Source organism: Phaethon aethereus (genome assembly GCF_964289735.1).
Source record: "Phaethon aethereus genome assembly, chromosome: 8".
Taxonomy (NCBI): domain Eukaryota; kingdom Metazoa; phylum Chordata; class Aves; order Phaethontiformes; family Phaethontidae; genus Phaethon; species Phaethon aethereus.
In genome coordinates this window covers 17,779,900-17,802,791 of record NC_138584.1, presented here as the reverse complement: position 1 = coordinate 17,802,791, position 22,892 = coordinate 17,779,900, and the positions used below count along the sequence as shown (strand labels likewise).

The 22,892-nt window shown below is 37.5% G+C and overlaps 1 protein-coding gene across 1 annotated transcript in view; it reads left to right on the top strand.

The window, feature by feature from the left end:
- The window catches only part of ZNF326 (zinc finger protein 326), a gene marked incomplete at its 5' end in the record, with an annotated part of 29,806 nt that extends 7,120 nt beyond the window's left edge, over positions 1 to 22,686 (top strand). Inside the window, 10 exons of the mRNA XM_082002846.1 lie at positions 1,954 to 2,359; positions 5,047 to 5,245; positions 7,043 to 7,077; positions 8,032 to 8,119; positions 10,421 to 10,535; positions 11,574 to 11,721; positions 12,057 to 12,156; positions 13,522 to 13,652; positions 16,022 to 16,117; positions 22,410 to 22,686. Coding sequence (XP_081858972.1) covers positions 1,954 to 2,359; positions 5,047 to 5,245; positions 7,043 to 7,077; positions 8,032 to 8,119; positions 10,421 to 10,535; positions 11,574 to 11,721; positions 12,057 to 12,156; positions 13,522 to 13,652; positions 16,022 to 16,117; positions 22,410 to 22,577 — 1,486 coding nt within the window. The 3' untranslated portion in view covers positions 22,578 to 22,686. The remainder of the gene's footprint in view (positions 1 to 1,953; positions 2,360 to 5,046; positions 5,246 to 7,042; positions 7,078 to 8,031; positions 8,120 to 10,420; positions 10,536 to 11,573; positions 11,722 to 12,056; positions 12,157 to 13,521; positions 13,653 to 16,021; positions 16,118 to 22,409) is intronic.
- Between the last annotated feature and the right edge of the window lie 206 nt (positions 22,687 to 22,892).

The window sequence follows — 22,892 nt, the reverse complement described above, 5'->3', positions numbered from 1 at the left end:
TGTTCTGAGTCTTCATGTTTGATAAATACTGGCAAATACTAAACTGTAAGAGCTAGATTCTTGTCATAATCAGCATTTTTGTGGTAAAGTTTGACAGCGAAACAATGCGTCTTTGAATGAAAATGGAAAAAGTTTTATTTTTCAGTAATGGCTAGCAATTTGTAGCTGATTGGCCTGATGTACCATTTCTGACATAGCAGACTAGACCTAACTGGCTTAGTGCCTTAGACTGAATCTATCAACATTCCGTTTTCAAGGAACATTTAGGGTATGAGTTCTTTGGTTTGAATGTGCAGTGCTCAAATGATCTTGGTATTGAATCTGAAAGTCATGTCCAGATTATTTCATTGGCAGGTACTGATTATACTCAAAAACTGTGTGCATGTTCTGGGCTGCTTTGTAAGATGGATTGGTCTAAAAAGAAAAATTCTGATGCGGTGGTCTTAAAGTTGTGTATTTAATACTAGGACACTATTACTGTTGCTCTTTCAGATAAAAAAAACAATAGGGAGCAGCTGATTTGATATAGGTAGTCAAAGAAGCATGCTTTTCAGAGTAGTGATTCTATCTTTGGAGGAACTAAAATGTGATGAAAACTTAGATAATCTGATGGTTTTCTTGTGTGCGCCCTTGAATTCATGTCTGGCTGTAGCCAGACTACTGTATGATTTGTGTCTGTAGTCACAGTGGTGCCACTGGGCAAGGACAGTACTAAGTAGGGAGGCTGGAGAAGTGTTGTGTTTTGCTGCACGGTTCTGTTAAACATTTAAGTATAATTTGTTTCATGATGAACATTAAGATTGACTTAAAAGTCCGAGCAGAGACTTAGGAATGAGCTGTACCTACCATATAGTAATCTGCATATGATTGAGGTTGAATGACTACTTGAACACCAAAATGTCTCTTGCCATGTAACGTTAATATTGTGCATGGGCTCTTTCTGTAGGTAGTGTCATTTTCTGTGTAGCTTTCGGTCTTCTGAGACTAACATATATTAAAATGAAGGCATTCAGTTTACTGTAGATACAGTTAGTAATTTGAGTCTGTTCTGGTTTATATTTTATCAGTCACGGGGTTGTCTTTCCCAACTCCTGCTGAATCACTCTATTATAACCCTGCAGGGACACTAATGTGTTTCCCTTCCAAGTGGTTACAAATATTGATGATTTCTAGCCTGACACGCCCCCCCCCGCTGCCCCCCAGCCCCTGGGAAAACAAGCTCATGGTAAATAACTAAAGATTGCAGCTCCTTGTTACTCTACGCTGAAATTCCAAGGACTGTTTTCATGTCCACTGTGCATGCATTGGGTTGACTTTCAAAATCCTGAATTGCTAGACTTAATGGTCTGCAAGTGAAAGACGGGTACACTGAAGATCATGAACTCTTTCATTGGGAGACTGAATTACACAGGGAAGAAAATTTCCAAAAAGTACAAATATGAATGGAAGAGCACGTGTATTTTTCCTTCAAAATTAGAACTGTGGGATGTTTAAGACTCACAACTGTATCACTAAAAAAAATTCTTTTTTTTGCCTCAGTTCAGAACTAAGCCGCCTTTTAACTGCTGTTTAACTGTTAGAGTATGAGGGCATGATTGAAGACAGGAGAGTTTGACTAGCCTATGAATGTCTGCAGGTGATTATTTTCGTGAGACTAGGGCTGGGCTCTTAAACTGTTTTAGTAAATAAATGTTGCTGAAAATTTCAAGTAAACAAAGTTCAGGCATACTGAACTTTAGAATTGTTTCTACCAAAAATGGCTCAGATAGTTTTCTATCTGGTCATAGTGTGATTTGCCCAGCCCTAATCAAGATTAAACAATAACACAACTGTACAGACCAGTATAGTAATAAATTGATTTTAGTTGATAAATGTCAACTGATAACTTGTCTTTTGAAATGTATAACATTAGTAAGCTTACTTTTTTTTCTCCTCACTGTGCAACTTTTCCAGGTTTGGACCTTATGAGTCTTACGACTCCGGGTCTTCTCTGGGTGGGCGAGATCTGTACAGATCTGGCTATGGTTATAATGAACCCGAACAAAGCCGCTTCGGAGGTAGTTATGGTGGTCGATTTGACAACTCCTACCGGAATAGCCTTGACTCTTTCGGAGGTAGAAACCAGGGCGGGTCTAGCTGGGAAGCACCTTACTCCCGTTCAAAATTGAGGCCTGGGTTTATGGAGGACAGAGGAAGAGAGAGTTACTCTTCCTACAGCAGTTTTTCTTCACCCCATATGAAGCCTGCACCTGTAGGCTCTCGGGGGAGAGGAACGCCTGCTTATCCTGAAAGTGGATTTGGAAGCAGAAACTATGATGCTTTTGGAGGACCATCAACAGGCAGAGGCCGAGGCCGAGGAGTAAGTACAGAATCTTTTCAGATTCTTTTCACTAGACACTCTTTTAAACCCTTTCAAGACCACTGCTTTAAAATGAATGCACTGTTCAGTACAGTGTGGGTTTTTTGTCCAAGCAAACTATCATGGTTGACAATGTTGTTTACCCCCTTGAAGCTGTCTTCAAGTAGAACCCAGTCCCTCTTTCTGTTGAAAGTAAAGAGTAATAGAAGACTAGTTGATAAGGTTTGTTAAATCTCTCCTTTTGTTTGAAAGGTGAAGATAAAAGTAATAGGTTTGGTCTAAAAGGGATTAAAAGGACTTGCATTTTTCCTTGTAAACACTAGCATCTCTGCTGCTGGTGGGGAAATTCTTGACTATTGTAAAAGTTTAATTCAAAGTCTTTGAAGTTTTGAGTAGGTTAAAGGTGCAATGTATAAGCAAAAAATAAAACCCAGGTTGTGAATGCTAGAGTAGTGTTTGTTTCCTGTAAGGGTAAACGTTTAGCTAATTCTTTAGTAAGTTGAACACATTCTTTATCAAACATCAAGTCTTCTTTTAAACTTAATTCTTACTCTGACTTGTGTATTGGAAGGGCGATGGGGAGGAAATGGAGAAGGTGGGTGGTTAGCAGTTACAGTGTTTCTTTTTCAAAATTAAAGCATGGTTAAAGGGGCATCATCAACTTGAAAGCAGGTCCTTTCACAGAACTGAGATGAATTTCCAGGTAGTGTGCCTAGTCCTGTTACTTTTATTCATTTTGTTTTGAAGACTTATGTTCTAACTCTTTTTTTAGTGGATTCCTTTCCAGCATAAGATGTAAAAACTGTATGTCCAATAAACAGCAAGATTAACTGTACAGAATATAATGGATCACAGTTTGGAGAAGTAATGCTTGATGTTAAATAAGCTAGCGGGGGGGGGGAAAACCCACAACAGAAGAGAATTAAAAAAAATGCTGACAGAAGTACTAACTTTAAGTTGATGGTGTCCCTTTATCTTTGTTTTATAATCCCAATTCTGATTATGTTTTTTTAAGCACGAAGAGTTCAGCAAACACTTTTCTGCCTGTGCCTCTAGGTGTAACTTAACTTGTAAAATTCTTAAGTGTGCCATATTTCTTTGGGAAGCAATTCTTTAATATTCAACCATACAACTTGTTTGTAGCTTGGAGTGTAGAGGGAGATTATTTTTCATAGGGTCTTTTAAATGCCTAATTGTGTGGTGGTTTTGTTTCAGAAAGTCTACTTTGCAGCATTCTTGAGTACTATAGTTGCCATATTCAAATTTTAGCTCAGATTTGCACATGGCTGCTAGCTAGCATGTAGCATGGAATGAGAAATAGATTCTAATCTTTATGTTTCTCTGCTTGTGAAGCTGAAAATGTTAGGTTCTTAAGCTTTGGATGCCATCCTTTCAGAACTCATTTAGATCTGAAAGTTTTGTGCAGAGTTACAACCAAGTAGCCTTATTTCTTTTTTGTTTTGCTTTTGAAATTTATCTTTTTAGTCTTCTATGTAACAAAGAAGAATGTGGAGGCTAAACAACTTACAATATGTAAAATGCATTGCACCTTTAATAGATAGACTGTTTAAAAAACAAAGTACTTGAAATTATCTGAGTGCATACTTCATGTCAAATTTGTATGTGTACAGTGTAAATGTACATGCTAGGTAGCTCTGTAACTATTTTAACTAAATAAATTAACATGGACATCTTGTGCATGGACTTCTGATTAAGAAAAGTGCCTGTTCTGGTACATTCTATCTGTCATTTAAAATTTGCTTATAAAAAGAGTCATACTTTTCACAAAGTATGTTGAAGTTATTTTTATGTTCTTTGAACTTTGATAGCTAAATACTAATGCTCTTCTCATAGCAATACAAATATTTCTGCTTATCCAAGTCACCCATCCAGTCAGTGGGCTCTCTTCTGCCCTTTATTAACCAAATAATTGAGTTAAGTATGTTAGAACTTTTGAAAATACTGCAGCTATGTGAATTCTCCCTCTTCAGATTACTCTTTCCATGCCTTCAGAGAGGTAACTTTCATAAACAAATATCCACAAATGACTGCACAGCATTTTAGAAATAATAGAAAGGTTTAGTCTTTCAACTGACTTTTCATTCCTATTGCTGCCATGTTTTTGTATTGCTCCCTCCGGCCCCAGCTTTTAAATTCTGCATTTATTGAAATCAGTGGAAATCTAAGTAAAAGGAAGAATGAACTTTCTTCAATTAATTGCTGTTCCACACTGGACAACCTTCTTTACTCAGTTTTCAAATCACTACTAATCATTTGGTATAAAGAAACTTTTTTTTTTTTTAAATGACTGCTGACTAAAGAGTTGAAAACCGGGTTAGTTAGCTCTGGTTTTTTTTTCCCAGAGGGAGAAGTCATCACCTAGAGAATCTGAAGAGAGGAGCTAAGATGTTAGGCTGAGATGTGAACTGTGATAGACATGTTCATTGTCTGGACAATGGTTCTGAATAAGCAGAAACACAGTTTATACATACGTATTCATTCTACTGGACAAACACCCACAAAGCCATTGCACAACACAACAGCAAACCAGGAGCTTAAAATTTCCCCTGTATTTTGCTCTAGAACACAGATTTTACTTAGTTCACAGTTTTACTGTACCAAGTAATTGGTTTATTTCTGTTGATTTCATATACTAATACCTATCTCTTGATTTCACAAATTTTCAGCATATGGGAGACTTTGGAGGAATGCACAGACCTGGAATTGTTGTTGATTATCATAACAAACCCAGTCCTGCAGCAGTTGCTGCAAGAGGAATAAAAAGAAAAATGATACCACAGCCATATAACAAACCTGGTGGGACATTTATCAAGAAACCCAAAATGACAAAACCTATTTTGAAGCTGAGCCAGAAAAAATCACCTAGTAAGTAACAAGTGCCAAAATTATTAACTTAAATTTACTAATTTTTTTTTAACTCTTTCAGAATTATTTAATTTTCATGTCCAGAAAGAAGGCTGTATGTGCTGCTTGTAATTCTGCATTTTCTACCTTTGAAGTACTCTACAAGAGATTTTTATGAATTTACTCTTCTAGCTCTTCTACTGCAAAGATAATTTGTTGAATGAAATTTAATATTTTTATGTGTTTAAATATGTACTGCTGAAGACTGTTTCATTTAGACTTTATAATGATACTTCCTGGAGGCAAATTTTCACCACTGAAAATAATTTCAGGTCTCCCGTTGCCCTAAGTGACAGTGCCTGACAAATACTGAAACGTGCCCTTGCATGAGCCTGGGCACTGCTGCCCAAATACTTTGACATATATAAGAAATAGTGTGTGAGCTGCAATGCAGCTGAAATAAAGCTGTAAGATATGGATGAAGAGGAGAGGGAAAGGAGGCAAACTGAGGAAACAATGAAAATTGTTAGAGAATAACTCATGAAAGGCAGAGAGAGATTGCTTATTCTTGTAAATGAAATTCCACAATGAAGAGAAGAACTGGAAATATAAATTGCAAAGTATTAGTGGTGCTTGGTTCGTTTAGCTTCCCTAAAGGTGTCCTACAACTCTAATAATTGTGATATTGCAGGCAAGTTGGTGGAAGAAATTCACTAATGAGGTTTGAATAAGCTACTTGCTTTGAGGGAATGTAAACTTGTGTATTAAATATTATGAATGGCACATAGAACCATCAAATTTTAGTTTTTTGTGCTTGTAATTTCTTCAGTAATTTGGATCTGTGGTGTTTTATATAGTTTGATTTCACATCACATCCAAAAAATGTTTCGAAAAATTACTTTAGCTCAAAACTTGCAAGCTAAATGCACAGACTTGTCAGAAACTTCCGCATGAAAATTTTATTTTTGATTTTGCAATTCTAGTTACACTACTGTGTATTACAAAACTGTTCCCTTAATTAACTTAAAGAGCAATGTAAAATTTCAGGCACTGGGTGTATAGAACACATTCCTTTGCCTTTTGTATAGGGAACATTATTGCTGGACTTGCCAGCTTTGTTGTGATGAAATGGGTCTGTAAAATACACATCCAGGTATATCAAAGACTTGCATCTGAGAGGTCTCCCTCCTAGCTCTTCTTTCAGTTTAGGAAAGGAGAACCTACTAAAGTACTATCTTTAGACAGAGCACTTCTAGTTTATTATCTGTTGCCCCTCACCGATTTCCACAATCCAAGGACCACTGTACTACATAATATTGAAGTTACTTTAATAAGTGGAGTAGATGGTGCCTACTAGAATGCACTTTTAATCAGTCTGTCCTGTGGCTCTAAGATTGGGGGAAACAAACTGTTGGGTGGCCTAGCACAATTTTCTGAAATGTGGACTGAAAGATGCTCTAAGCAGTATCATGTAGTTAAAAACTAGAAAGTGGATGACAACTAACAGAAAATCGTGTGCAATTGGTATACAATATATGTATGAAAATATATCTTAAAATTTTATTGTCTTCTCTGTCTTGACTTTATTGTTTTGTGGAGCTAGGTATAGGTGATTGCTTCTAGAATATTTTGTTTATTTTATATTCCTAAGGATAACTGATTTTACATTTAGTATTATTACTAAAATATGATAAATTGTAGATGTCCTAGCTACATAACAAGCTGAATTTTTTCCCTCAATATCTTAATTGCCTTAAAACAAATTGATGGTGACAGCACTTTTGCATTATTTATTTCTTCCTTGTTTTATATTTATAGACATGAAGTCATCTTTCCAGGATTCTACTATAGAGGTAAAGATTTCCAGAATTGGAAAATATTTGTGATTCTTTCAAAAGTTTGTACAGTATACCTTAAGATAAATAGTTATTAAGCTAGAGTTATAAAAATTAAGCACTTAACTACAGAAGTTTTTTTTAAACTTAATTTTTTTTTCTTCACTTTAGCTAAAACTGTCTTATTTTGGTGGCCGTCTGAAATCCTTACTGATCTCAAATGAAAGATACAGCTTGTGCAGATAGCCTGGAAAATACATTTTCAAGTGTAGACCCTACCTATTCTTATAATGCACAGAGAGCTGTCATATGAACACTTCTCATGTTGTCATAGGTAGTCAAGCTTGAATTCATACACCTATGACCTGCTTGGATGGGTTGAGAAATTAAGTACAGAATGACAGGGAGATTACTAAAGAGCAAGGAGGAAGAATGGATAAGACATAAGACACATCAAGGAGAGAGGGTAACTAAAAAAGCAGCAGTGTTAACAGGTGTCTGGTAGGGTACAAAGATGAGCTCCCCCTACAGAAAGATCAGTTGCAACAATGTGTAAGAATGTGATTAGTAAGCTAAGCATATAGATACATATCCTGATGCCATGCTGAAAGACTGGAATGTTATTTTCCTTCTTTTTGAGTGGAGTTATTAACAAATTCTCAAGTAAGTATTTAAAAGTCTGGCTTGGAAGTCAGAATGTTTATGTTGAAGACAGTGAGAATTTTGATTGTGAAACTAATTCACAAAAACAACAAAGACTTCAAAGCATTAAGAAGTGCATAGGCTGAAGTGTTTATACACTGGGTCTAACTAGATACTCAATTTGTTTTCTTCCATTGTCATATTTGATAAAAATAGCAAGTAACACTTTATTGGAAATAAAATAAGTTGTACTGTCTTTTTCCAGATTTAGAATGTAATTGTTTTATTGATATTTTTTTCTTACAAAATGTATGGATTTGACTTTATTAGGAAATTGAAGTGGACACAAGTGGTGCAGTTGTTATATATGAAGACTTTACAAGAGATGCTTATGATCTTGGATATCAGACTTTTGGAGGTAAGTTGGTTTGCTTTGTCGGGTAAGGTATTGTAGGTATTGTATTTGTGTGACTTTGAGTGAATAGATTCAGTAAGCCTATATGTATGACCTCTAATAGTTATTCAGAAGCTTTTTTTTTTTTTTAAAGAGTTTATAAATTTAGGCCATGGAGAAGATGATTGTTTGTAACATCCATCTATCACTTGTTTTGTTCTCTACATGCTTATCGTCTCCCTGCTTTCTGATCATCTCTGTATGTTGTTGACTTGTTTTAATTTTTGTGAAATTAATGTAAATGGTCTTCTATACTTACTGCAATTCCATTGCTTAAATGTTGTTTATCCCACCAGTTCCTCACCCATATCCTATTATTTATCCCACTAGCTGATCAGCCTCACCCTTAAATCCTAGGTGAGTCACTTCTATAAAAGTGGATTTAGTTAAGTTGGAGAGCTGTTCTCAAGAACACGTGATCTTTTTCATGTGCGGTCTTAATGAAACAGGTTAATTATTAGTTGACATAAAATCAGTTAAAGTGTATTTTAACCATAGTGATTTCAAACACATACAAAAAAATACCAGTGTTAAAGCTGAAACTATTTTTAGTCCCCTTACCCTTGTGTGCTGCCTTATTGTGTATGTAGCCTAATGTGATGGTAAGGAATGCTGGAAATTTGCAGCCAATTGATTAGAGTTTCTTCTAATTGTGTGGGGTTTTTATTTTTAAAAGTTTGCGTAAGTGTACTGAAGGAAAGTGGGAGTTCCAGTTTATATGTAGATTCTGGCTTCCATTCCCCAGCTTGTAATAGGATGGGCACTTGAGTTTGTGAACTTGAGGGGTAAGACATAGGCCATTTCACTCCACAGAATGTGATACTAGATGATGCTTTTACAGTAGTAAAACAAGTGACCCTTTGCACGTTTCCAGGGTTGGCGGTAAGGCACTAAGTGAAATTTAAATCCTGAGATAGGTAATGGGTATTGTGTCTGAGTAGGTGGGGTGGTTTTCTGTTTTCAAATTGAATTTAAAAAAAAAAAAAAAAATCTGTCTTCTGGATAGGAGTCTTTCTCCTTTCCATATCAGAGTAATTTGAAACACTTTGCTACAAAATGAAAAACCTTGGGGTAATCAGGAATGAAGTGTAAGCTGTTAGTGGAAATGTTTTCAGTACTCAGTGACACTTCTAGAGCCACAGAGCTTTTTGTAAGTTTTTTTGGTTTGGGTTTTTTTCATTATGCTGCTGTACATTCTTCTATGTTGCTGTTTAGATGGAAGCATCTAAAGAGGCTGACCCTCTCTCCTAAGGTTGAACTGCACAGGAAAAGTGATCATCTTTTTCCTGCTCTAAAACTACTTGCTGAATAATATTCTAATCGTTTCCCTTTGTCCATAGGCTTTTTTTAAAGCAGACATAGAAAGGGCAAACTTAAGTACACTTACGCAAAAAGTCAGTATCCTTAGAAGTCTTTAATGTTGCAAACCTGATTTCTAGCCATTTATTTGTTTGTGCTCTTACTTACATGCCAGGTGATAATTTAATGAAGTTCTTCTTTGAAGGTTTAGTTGGGGTTTTGTTGTGTGGTGGTGCTTTTTGTTTTGTTTTGTTGGGGGGGGTGTGGGGTGTGGTCCATCTCCTCCCCCCCCCCCCCCGGCTCCTCCTCCATTCACTGATTTATTTCTTCAACTGAAAATCTTTGAACACTTTTCTGTGAAATCAAGCAAAGTTTAGTGGGGAAAAATAATAAAAGATGTTGACGTTCAGGTTGGGTATCATGCTTTAATAAAACACTGCCTTGACTCCTTTATGAGAACTTTTGGTTTTGGAAACTGCTTTCTCAGCAGAAGAGAATGGCTTTAGATAGTTTCTTTTTATGTAAGGGGGTTGTAGCAATGGTGCTTTAAAACCATGGAGAGTTTTAAATAATGTGTTTCTCCCCATATACCCCTGGTACACTTTCCTGGTCACTTGAAGACACCTTTAGTAACTAGGCACTACAGGGTAGGGTTTGCTTAAACTCTGAATTTCCTTAGTTTTGTGAGTGTAATCTAGAGTGTAACCCTACTAAGTTTGCATTGTTGGAAGCAAATGTTTAAATTGGTTGTCTTTAGAGGAGGAAAACAAAGTGCAGCTTCTATGGCATTTAAGTAAACCATTGAACCACTGTGGTATAGAGTCTTTCTCTGTATTTTTGAGGTGTTTGTGGAGGAGATGGGGAAGACAGGTACTTTTATGGGGTGTGGAGTTTTTTTTGTATGGGGGGTGGTTTTGATTTCTTTTTTTAATGTAACATTTTAAAATCCTTTTACTGTATGTTAAGATGGCAAAGGAGAAGTTAAAAGTGAGGAAGAAGAAAAGCGGCGAATTGAGGCCAGAAGAGAGAAGCAAAGGCGTAGAAGAGAAAAAAACAGTGAAAAATATGGTGATGGATACAGGTTGGTGCTACAGCTTCTGTCTTGTGTGCAGTGTTTTTCTTCCTCTTTATCCTTCTATAAGAATATGCCTTCTTTCCTGAAAGCCCCTTTGGACTGATCTTGGGAAAATAAAATACAAAGAAGAAACGAGCAAATAAACCCACCCCCAAAATAAAACCAAAAAACTAACCCAAACAAAAAAACCCTCAAACCAAAACCCAGGGCCCAAATCCTATGGCTTAAGACTGGATGCTTCACTGGACCTCTGCTGTGTCAGAAAACACCCAATTTCCTAACCCCTTCTCCCTGACAAGTGCATCAGTGCACACTTGAGAAACAACTTAGAATGGTACTGCTTTTGAAGTATATATTCCAGTTAAATATACATTCCTGCTGACTTAATAAGCTGTTAGACATTGACTTTATTCTGGTTTTATATGTATGGTGAGCTATTTTGTAGCAAAAGTAAATAGCTAGTTCTGTAATGCTTCTTAGTCTTGCCACAGCCAAGCGGGCTAATGGCCAGCACTGTGCAAAACTGCTCTATGTCAGTGCAGTATATGATCATAGCGTTAGTGCCTTTTCCTTGTGGTACTGAGGAAGCCATATTTCCTTATAAAGATTATATATTTTTTGTATGGAAAATGAGCTTTAAATGAATTCTTTTGACTATTTGTAGTTAGGAAATCATGAACTGGCTTGTCTATGAGAAGTACTACAAAGAGTGGCACAGACTAAAGAGCTGTGATACATTATTCTATGAGTATATCTGGCTTTTAAATGGCTGGCTTCTGATTTCAGCAGTTTTCATCTTTTGCATAGATAATTCATAATCCTGAGACTGGCCTGGTTTATATTTAGTTCTTCTAGCGGTTACCCTTCATAATGGTAAAATACTGGATTTTTTTTTTCTTTTCATTTTTTCATTTTCACTTGGGCTTTAAACGATGCTTTTCCCATTCCTTTTCCAGTTAGGTTTGTTAAGTCCTCATAGCTTTGAGGAGAGAGGGAAGAATGTTTCTTTAATAGTAATATTGTTTAATGTGTTTCTCTTGATAGAATGGCATTTACTTGCTCATTTTGCAAATTTCGAACATTTGAAGAAAAAGAAATTGAGTCACATCTGGAGAGTGCAGCTCACCAGGAAACATTGGATCATATCCAGAAGCAAACCAAATTTGACAAAGTAGTGATGGAATTTCTTCACGTAAGACAACTGTTTTTTGATCTATATAATACTTTTACATTAGAAGGTAGTTAGAATTTACTATTTATCTTCAAAATACGCTTAATTTATCATTGTTATTCCTTTTGCAGACAACTTTTGGCACAGCACTTACTACTAAAAGTTGAAGCAAATTCAGAGTCTGTAAAAAGAAGTGTTACTTCTACAATTAAAAGTAATGCTTTAAGAAGTAACAGCAATTACTTGCTATTTATTACAAAGCTACTCTAAGTAGTATTTTAAGTATAGGTTCCTACTGGAATATAAATAATCGTACATCAAATCTGTTACAATTTTTTTTCTGATTCTCTCTGTAGGAGTGTATGGTGAATAAATTCAAGAAGACAGCTATGCGTAAGCAACAGACAAGTAACCAAACGGAAAATGCTCAAGCTGCTGAAAAAGATATAATGGAAGGTGAGTAATGCTTTTTATGTGACAGTGCATAATATGGAGCTCTGCTTGTCCTTTTCTGCTTTCATTCTTTTTCAAATTTGGTAAAATGTTTGGATTAAAATTATAAGTTTTCATACCTTTCCTATACCTGGTTGGGATTCCTTGCTTCATTTCTGAGATAATGTGGAATGAAAGCACAGTGGGAGATAGAAAACCTTATTTAAGCTTACTATCCAGGTAGCCTTGTCAGAAAGTAAGATAGCATTGTGCTAGGTACTTGGCAAACAGAATGATGTGGGCTTTGCCACAGTCTTACTCAGTATAATGCATGAGGAGTGATAACAGGTGGATGCAGATAGATTGAAAAAGCGTGTGTAATAAAGCAATAAGGTGATAATGGTCAAATATGATGGCAAGGATCTGGGTAACATAAGTGGGATAGTTGCTGTGGTTTTGAGGGACACTGACAAAAAGAGGGGTTGGAGCACTTTCTTGGCTACCCAAGATGCATCTTGGCCTGAACTTTTTTCCCCTTGGCTGCCCTACAGGCAGTTTTCTACAGCATTTTGTGTGTCCCTGTCTTGCTGGGCCATATCCTTCCACTTTATCCTTTGCTTGAGGGATTTCAAAAGATGTGCTTTTGAAACAGAGGGGACATCTTTTGAGTACCTTTACTCTAGGCAATAACTTTATTTGAATGTTACCTTAATTCAAATTTAATGCTAAAAGCTACTTAAAAATGGATATAGCCAACATCTTAATCTCCCAAACTCTTTTTGTGTACTTTCTTTAAGTACTGGAGGGCCCATTTACCTTTAAGATCAGAATTTTCTGTTGTCAAGCTAATATTTAAAATTGCAAGAGGAATTGGATTCATGTGCTGCTTCTTCATGGTGAGGGGAGGTGAGGAAATAAATTAGTTGCTCTTATGAGGGGTAAAGTAAATCTAGCTGCTTTGGTGAAGCTTTGTTTCTTGTGTCAAAATGTGTATTAAGGATATTCGTTATTGTTGATTTTAAATAGATGGCATTTTAATACATTAAATAGTTCAATTTGATTGTTGAATCATTTTTAGTTCCCTCTATTTAGGCAGGTAGGTGTTCATAAATCATAACCTCAGACAGCAAACATAATTGCCTGGGTCTCATATGTAGTCTGTGGAGAGAAGGAGTTGGAGTATCCAAGTGAAAAACTTCCTCCTTCAACATTGCCTTCAGAAAGCCAAATTTTGATGCCTGAATTTGGGTGAATATTCCCCAGTGGTTCAGTTTGACATGTTTAACAACTGAGAGCTCTAATATTCTGGTATAAAATAATCGACCCCCTCTTCCACTTCCCTAGAATAACACATTTTGTGTTAATGATTTGTTGCATCTTCTTTGGCAGGCGTTACTGCTGATGACCATATGATGAAAGTTGAGACTGTTCACTGCAGTGCTTGCAGTGTGTATGTTCCTGCATTACACAGTTCTGTTCAGCAGCACTTAAAATCTCCTGATCACACAAAAGGAAAACAAGTAAGATATGACATACTATTAAAAAAAAAAAATTAAGCATAATCTAATAGTAGGTGAGAAGTGTTACGGTACTCAGTGCAAGCTTTACGTTCTTGTTGGTATTACTTGTTCTCTAGAAAGCTAGAATGTCTGTCCTTGTTACACCTTTGTAAACATAATGTCTCATGAAGTAGCCAGTGCTTAAGCACCCCCAGTTAGTGAAATGTTGGTGTCCTTAATAGCTGCCAGTACTAAGTCCTGAGAATGTTACTGTCCTGGTTTTGTCTGGGATAGAGTTGTTTTTTCTTCCTGATGGGTGGTACGGTGGTGTGTTTTGGGTTTGGTATGAGAATAATGTTGATAACACTGATGGTTTTGGTTGTTGCTAAGTAGTTGTAGTGCTTATACCAAGTCAAGGACTTTTCAGCTTCCCATGCTCTGCCAGTGGGGAGGGTGCACAAGAAGCTGTGAGGGGACACGGCCAGGACAGCTGACCCAGAGTGGCCAAAGCGATACTCCCTACCATATAATGGCATGCTCAGTGTATAAATTGGAGTTGGCCATGGGAGGGGGAAATCGCTGCTCAGGGACAGGCTATTAATCACTGGGTGGTGAGCAATTGCTGCACTGTGCATTACTTGTTTTTGTATATTCCTTTATCAGTAATATTATTATTGTTGTTGTTGTTGTTGTTATCATTGTTGTTTCCTCTTCTTTTGGTGTCCTATTAATCTGTTTGTATCTCAGCCCATGAGTTTTTTTTTCTCCATTCTCTTCCCCATCCCACCTGGGGCAGGAGAGTGAGAGAGCAGCTGCGTGGTGCTTAATTGCTGGTGGGGGCTAAACCACAACAATTACTAGGAATGACTTTTTTTTACTGCCATTACGTGTTGGAAAGATTTTGTTATTTAAATTACAAAACATAATGTATATGTTTCCAGCAAGATAACAAACATGGGGTCTTTTTTTTTTTTTTTTGCTTGTTTATTATCTTTTTAATTTGAAGAAAAGTGAGAGCAGTTTAGGATTAGCAGTGGTATGGTATTGGTCCCTTTTACAATTTATGATAGACTTTTAAGGTTAGTAGAACGGTTGAAAGAGTAGCACGAGTGGGAAAAAAATCAGCAGTCTCATTAAGCAAGGTTGCCAAAGTCATGTTTTGTTTATATATGACCTTCTGTGATTATGGAATATCATAGAATCATAGAATGGTTTGAGCTGGAAGGGACCTTTAAAGGTCATTTATCCCAACCCCCTGCAATGAGCAGGTATGTCTTCAACAATGTTAGCCTGTGATGGAAAAGCATGCGTGTTATCTCTAGATGAGAACGGGTAACTGTGGTTGTAATTCGTTATATAAGCAAGACATGAATATTATCTTTTGATCAAGCTAAAGCAACAAACTCTAAACGCTCCCAAACTTAATTGAGCTTATTATGTGGTTTGGACTAAGAATGAGGATATCATAGAATCTTTGGCTTGGAAGGGACCTTTGAAGGTCGTCTAGTCCAACCTCCCTGCAATGAGCAGGGACATCTTCAACTAGATCAGGTTGCTCAGAGCCCTGTCCAACCTGACCTAGCTGTTGCCAGGGATGGGGCATCTACCACCTCTCTGGGCAACCTGTGCCAGTGTTTCAGCACCCTCATGAAAAATTTCTTCCTTATCTAGTCGAAATCTACCATCTTTCAGTTTAAAACCATGACCCCTTGTCCTATTGCTACAGGCCCTGCTACGAAGTCTGTCCCCATCTTTCTTATAAGCCTCCTTTAGAGTACTGGAAGGCTGCAATAAGGTCTCCCCAGAGCCTTCTCTTCTCCAGGCTGAACAACCCCAACTCTCTGGCTGTCTTCATAGAAGAGATGTTCCATCCCTCTGATCATTTTTGTGGCCTTCCTCTGGACCCTCTCCAACAGGTCCATGTCCCTCCTATGCTGAGGGCTCCAGAGCTGGATGCAGGACTCCAGGTGGGGTCTCACCAGAGCGGAGTAGAAGGGCAGAATCGACTCCCTCAACCTGCTGGCCACGCTTCTTTTGATGCAGCCCAGGATATGGTTGGCCTTCTGGGCTGCAAGTGCACATTGATGGCTCATGTCCAGCTTTTCATCCACCAACACCCTCAAGTCTTTCTTAGCAGGGCTGCTCTCGACCCCTTCATCCCCCAGCCTATATTGCCCTGACCCAGGTGCAGGACCCTGCACTTGGCCTTGTTGAACCTCATGAAGTTCACACGGGCCCATGCCTCAAGCTTGTCCAGGTCCCTCTGGATGCTGCAGATCATGCTGCAATGTGTTCATTATTTTCCTTACAGAAACTGACCATGAATTCAAATTTGTGTGACAATTGTAATAGGTGTGTGATAATTACTCACTGTAAAATTTGTTTTCTAGGCCTACAGAGAACAAATAAAAAGGGAGAGTGTTCTTACTGCCACCAGTATCTTGAATAATCCTATAGTCAAGGCAAGATACGAGCTGTATGTGAAGGTAAGCTGCAAATGGGGGAAAAAAAAAGTCATCTGTAATGTTTGCTATACCACTATTTCCACCATGCTGATGGCATTTAACCTCAGTGCTCTGTCTTCTGTGTCTGCCTTCTAGGTAGCTCACAAATTTAATATACTTTTAATGTATTTTGCCAGTCTCAGATCATTGTTTCAGATAACATCGCAGAAGAATTTACCACCTTCAGATTTACCAGCTTTTGGTTTTGATTCACCACTTACATGTATATCTAGTCAATTTTTAATTAGATGCTGCTCTTAAAAAAACACAAGCTTTAGGAAAACATCAGCAGTGTCTTTATAGGTAATACTAACTGTAGAGCACAAAACACTTTACAAGGGAGTTGATCTTTTAACTTTAGAAGTAAAGGCTCCAGCATGTGGCTTTGTACTAAAGTACAGTGCATGCACTACTCGGCTACATTTTACTCCATAGAATTTCTAGGATTCATGACAGCATAGAAAAAATGAAAGCTCACAACAGCAGTTGTTGTGATCAGAAAATTTAAAAGGCATGGCAGCCTATATTGCAGATATGTGGCCCGAGAAACATATGTGAATTCATTTTAGCAAAATGTGGGATTTTTTTCTTCTGAGCCAGTGAAGTGACTTTTTCTCTAGCACCATTGTTAGCTGTTTCTGGTAGTTACTTTTAATTGGTTTATAATTTTGCCTGTGTCCAAACAATAGACTCTTTCAGACAAAGCAATACTGTGTTGCAGAAATATGACAAAGTATGAGCCAATGCGGAAGTTAATTGTGATGTAAAATGTCAAAATAGTCATGTCCTGCAAAATTATATACGGTTTGGTGCGTGAATCAGTTTCAAACTGTTGAGTATCTGTTAAGAAAAGATAGCAAACGATGGGATACCACAGCCTGGGATATCTGCATGTATCTCCAGCCCTCTCTTCTGGTGTTCTTCATGGGCTGGTGTGCCTGTGCATTGTCCCCTACGGCCCCCTAGTGGGGGACTGGTAAAAGGGGAATGGAAATTTGTCATTCATCAGGTGGAAGACTGAGGAAAGTAAAATTTGCCAGGTTGCCTTCACAAGGAGACCACTGACAGTTTCGGAATGCCTAGCACTGGTATTTCCCGGGGTGGATTGAACTTAATACACTTTCAGCAGCACCTGCTCAGTGAAATGGGTCTGGCTTCTGCTTATGAAAAGCCCTCTCATCCTTACCCAAATGTATAATCAACTGCAGACTGAAGGAGTCCAGTTTTATTATACAGCATGTGATGAATCGGAGCATGCCATGTATTTGGTTCCCGCAGTCTTCCAGGAGAGTAGGAAATCCTTGTTATGGACAAAAATAGCTTGCATTGACATGAAGGGCAGACTGGCTTGGGGAAACACCCTTCCGCACTCCCCAAGCACCAAACTCCAAAACCCCAACCAAACCAACCAAACACAAAACACCCTCCCTCCCCCCAACCCAAACCCAACATTGTTTTGGAAAGTGTTGTCTATCCTGCCTATGCAGTGGGGAGGGAGGAAATTCAGAGCAGGGAGGACCTGCGAGAGCGCTGCATAGATTTGCACCAAGTCACAAAGGCAGGTCATCAACATTGCAAACGCCTTTGAGAAAAGGAGAACAAAATTGCAGGTCAGAGTTTCCTCTGATTTTTATGCATCCCTATAATACAGTTTGACATGAGCAAAAGAGATAAAAGATTTTTATTCTTTTCTGTTATACTGCTGGATTTCTCTGTGCATATTGGGAAGCTTGTTCTTTTAATGTGTGGCCTAGAAGAGGTGCATATCCCAAATAAAGTTGAATCAGGGCAAGTTCTTTTTCTGTTGAGGCCAGTACTGGCTTTTGGAACTACACCCTGCTGAGAGAGTAGTCATCCATCTCTATCACAACTGGTATTGGGGACCCACCTTCCCCCATTGTGGTTTTGTGTGAAAAATTCTGCTTAAGGAATTTTGATTGCCCCGTGGAGCTACTGAGTAACTGCTTGGAGGATGACAATTTAATGTAATTTGGGTTGATTGGCTGGCTAACACCTGGCAGCACGTGATCAATTTTGAGGATATTTGCTGCGTGTTGCGTTGTATAAGACTTTGCAAGATTGAAGGCACTGGCTAATGTTTGACTGAAAATGAGGGAATGGATCATGACTTCTGGTCTAGAGTAAGCTAATTGACAAGCAGTAACAACTGCTGTCTTACTTGGGACACCTTGGCCACTTCTAAGTAGAATGCCGTTCTATCTGTGACTTATTCCTCTACCCAGTGCTTAATGGAAGATCTCTTTTACCCTTTGATTTAACCTTCTCTCCAAACAGAGACTGCTCCGCAGGTTTTTTGCTGTATGTGCAAAAGGAAAGAAAGCAAATAGATGCATTCATTTTAAACGAACAGCTTCAAATTATGTCATTCTACAAACACTCAACTTCCATTTTTCTTTAACTACATGTTTCTAGTTTGCACTGTGAAAAGGGAAGCAGAAAATTTTTCTAGTCTGTAAACATTTCCAAATATGAAAATATTTAAGCATGAAGTTGGTTTTAGATGTTCAAATTTCACCATGAAATCATATTTTTAAGAAATAAATGCAAACTTGGTAGTATTTACCTGTACATGCTAAATAAGTATGCATTCTTGAACTCGAATCTTTCAGCTAGGTCTATAAGCTTGGACATGTCAGCTGTAGCAGAGGTGTAAAGGTTAAATCACCCCTCGTAATTTTCACTGAGTTCAGCTATTTTTTAATTATTTTTGTTCTAAACATGGTAAATGTGCCTGGGGTGTCTACTGAAAGTGGAAGGATCTCTGTGGGGTTAGCCTACGATTATCCCTCATGTGTTTGTGGGTTTGTTGTTTGTTTCAAGTCATTTGCAATTAATGTCCCAGCTCCACAGAAGACAGCTTCAGCAAATTAGATGACGTGGCTTTAGAAGAGCTCCTGGTGTTTTATAAAGGCTCTGATCTTTGTTACACTTCTGGTCAGTGACTAGAGTTACAAATGGAAAGGAAAAAACAAAGTTCCAGACAGGTCTTGACAATGGTTGTTAGTGCCACAGCCAATGATAAGAGCAACAAGAATGCTAATGGTGGAGAACAGCGTTTCTTAAAGGTGGCTTTCTTATATTTCTGTATATTCCCCAGTGTTGGTCTTGTGTGGTACCCTTTTCTGCTTCTAATGCACTCTTGTATGCTTTTTTTAAGGAGAAACGAAGAACTTTTTCTCCTACATCCATTTTGTAAAGAGTGGGGGGAAATCCACCACAACCTATCTGCTGGCCACTCTGAAACAATCATCTTGGAGGTTTTATGAACCTGTGGCAAGCCCCTTTATAATAAGGAGGAAAAAACCACCATCTTGTTTCTCAGGCAAAAAATGATCACTTGATGAAGTCATGACTATCTCTAATTTTGGACCATTTAGAACTTCCTAGGTTAAAAGCTGCTTGGATGTTGCTCAAGAGAAGCATCATAGAGGTTGACATTTTCTGTCACTATATCCCAGGACTGTTTGATCATGTGTGTTAGTGAAGGCATTCTAAAGTTTACCATTTACGTAGGCAGACTTTGGTATCTTTTTGGGTCAGGTTTGAGAGACCTGTTATAAATGGACAGAGAGAGTAGTTTCTGGGGACAGTTGAATCCTGAAGCTTTGGTTGTAAATACCAGTTCACAGTCTTAAGCTTTTTCTGCAATTTAAATATTCTAGAAACAAGGAAACCAAAGAATGCTTCACTTGGGAATAAACTACTTAACTGCTTGTGTTTTTATGCTCTGTAGGCATTGTAAAGTCTTTCTCAGCAGTTCAGTGGTGTTCCTGTGTTCTTATTTTGTGGGGGTTTTTGTGTTGTGTTTTAAAGCCATCTGGGAAGATGGGACCAGTGTGGCTGTCAAAATCAACTAGCATCAAAATTGGCTCTGCATGCTGTGCTAGATGCTTCTGATGCTGCATCACTGGAAAAGAGTGCAGTTGTTAGGCACTTCCCCTTGAGGGCAGTAACTTTTTCCTTGGTTTGAGAACTTGAAAAGTGCATTTTTCTCTGAAAAAACAGTTGGGGAAAGAAACTTAATTTTTTTTGTTGTTGTTATTGTATAGAGATCTGTTCAGCCAGAAGTAGTGTGCTGAATCCAGTTCTGCTAGGTTAGCCAGAAGCAACATACTGTCTCCACAGGAATGAAGTGTAACAATTTTCTGTAGCTTGTCCCCAGAGTCAGGGACAGTCAGGAGTTGTCTGCAGGAGCATGGAAGTAGTCCTTTTAAAAGTGCATTCTTTAGCTACAATTCATCATTATGCCTAGCCTAGACATGAGAGGATTTTAATATTTTCTTTTGTATTAGACCTATAAAAGGGCTTCTGATATCCTTGTGAATCGTTTACAGAGAAAGGCCACCTTTTTGTTTCTTTTGGTAGGAAACAATTCTATTAGGCCATATGAAACTCTTAATATACCTGTCTTCCCTCTGTAATGTCTACTGATGAGCATGTATTTGCAGCTAACCAGGGGGAGTATTCTTAACTCAGTAATTAGCTTATTTCTATCTGTCTTTGGAAATCCTTTTTCCTGTATCCAAAGGTGGTTGAAAATACTTGGCTGAACCTAAGGGAAATGGAAATAGAAGCTTTGCAGTTAGGTCTTTCACACTTCTGTCTGAAAAGGAAAGTAGATGAGTACGATTTTGGGGAGTTGCACTAATCCTTACTGAATTCAAGTTTGGATACTCAGTCTTTTGATTTCACAATGCTTTCCATTGATGTTGGAATTGAATTGGTTTGGGCACTCGCTATTCCATAAGCTTTTTCATGAAACTGTTCACTGAGTTAATAAATATTTTTGGTATTTCAGTGTTGAACACTGTTACCTATTCAATGAAATACTCCGTGGTGTTTTGTAGCCCCAGGGTGCTTTACAGTAATAGTGGATCATCCAGAAGTGTCATGAGTTTTAACTGAGAGGTGAGGTTTTCTTGTTTTCATAGGGCTCAGATAAGTTAGGATACCAGCATTCTATCTACTTGATGCTTACCTATGAGAATCTCCTTCTAAAAAAGCCAAACTTGGTCTCTTAAAGAAGTTTAAACAGTACCTTATTCACGAGGTTTGTATGTGGCAGCTGTGTCTTTGACTACGCTGTAAGTTGATTGGGCTCAATGGACATTAACATCTAAGTGCTGTAGGCTGGCTATTACAAAGTGTGTGCACAAAATTATCTTGGGACTTGGAATAACATGGTCTCAAAAGAATTCTGCTTTCTTTGGGTTACTCTTTAAATTGGAATTTATGATTTTTCTTGATTTTTAGAATAACAATGAAGCCAACTTTTTCTTTAGTGGTATTTGCTAGATGTTTTTTATAGCTTTCTAATTTTTTCAGTGATTTGTAGGCCACCTGGAAGACCCTACCTGAAAAATGTACCTGAGGTGAAATATTTAAGCAAAAAAAGACAAGGGGCCTACTACTCAGTTTTTCTTTTGGATCATCTTTTAAATAATATTCTTGAAATTCCAGTCCTAGTGTAGTTAGTGATTGGTGTCATACATTCAGATCAGACTTGCTCTGTCAGATGTTTGAACATGAAAGGAGCGTTAGTGAGGAAACTCCTAATACTTCATGTTGTTATTCTTTATTGATTATTCATAGTTCTTAAATATCTAAAACAAGTGAAAGCTGAGGTATGTCTTGTACTGAATTATTGTATGAAATAGACAAAATGTGAAACTAGAATGCTAAAGTATTTAAAATACTGTCTGAGAAATCTGGTTGATAATTTTCTAGATCAGCAGTGGAATGAATTTCAGGCTAGTCAGTGTAATTAATTCTAGATTTCTTTTTCATTTACTGAAGTTTGCCTTTCTGATAGGATTACACGGAGTGAATAAAGACTGTAAATAAGGAAAAGCAGAACAAAACTCTTCTGTTCAGATTTGGTTTTAATTGGGGAGAAAAAGGAAGCAGCTATAGTTCTTAATAAAAACACGTTGAAACGTAACCATGTAATTTTAATTTACTGAATGCTGAAGTTTGTGTAGCATACTTCGGCTTTTTCTCAATGCCGTTTCTACTTCCATTTAAACAGTTTATTGGGATTCCAATTTCCAGTGTGAATAAAAATGAGGTGTTGCTAACTTTAAATCAAATCTATTTGGATTTTCTTGCAAAAAAACACAAACTATTAAAAAGCTGTATACAAGTACCATAGCATTTCTTAGTGGCTGCCCTTTTCATTCACTGAACTGATGACTATTATTTTGTTTTGTTTGAGATAAATAACAAAGTGTTGGTTTTCAATCTTCTGTTTCAGGGTGAAAATCCTTTTGAAATTAATGATCAGGCTCAGGAGCAGCAGACGGAAGAGGAGGACAAAGCTGATGAGCCAGCTGAGGGGGAGGAAGAAGAGGAGGAAGAAGAAGAAGAAGAAGAAACTGAAGAACAAACTGACTTCACTTTAGACCACACTGAAGATAACTAAGTGCAAGAAAATGGAAATATATTAGGGGGGCAAAATGGCTTTTTATTTCTGCTCTAAAGTGGCTAAGACTTTTTAATAGTCTCGAATGAAGTTGTTGAAGATTCCTCACCATATGCATGCATTCCATTCCGTGGAGAACTTTATATAATTCCTCTGTGTTTCTGGTTTTGTTTAAAATGAAATGAAGACTATTTTAGTTGAGCTTTTTATAGCAAACTGACTGTTAAAGCTGATTAAAACATTGTGTTGTATATTTTTTTAAGCATCCTATTTTTTGGTGTGTGTATTGAAAGTTGGATATAATAATAATTTTTG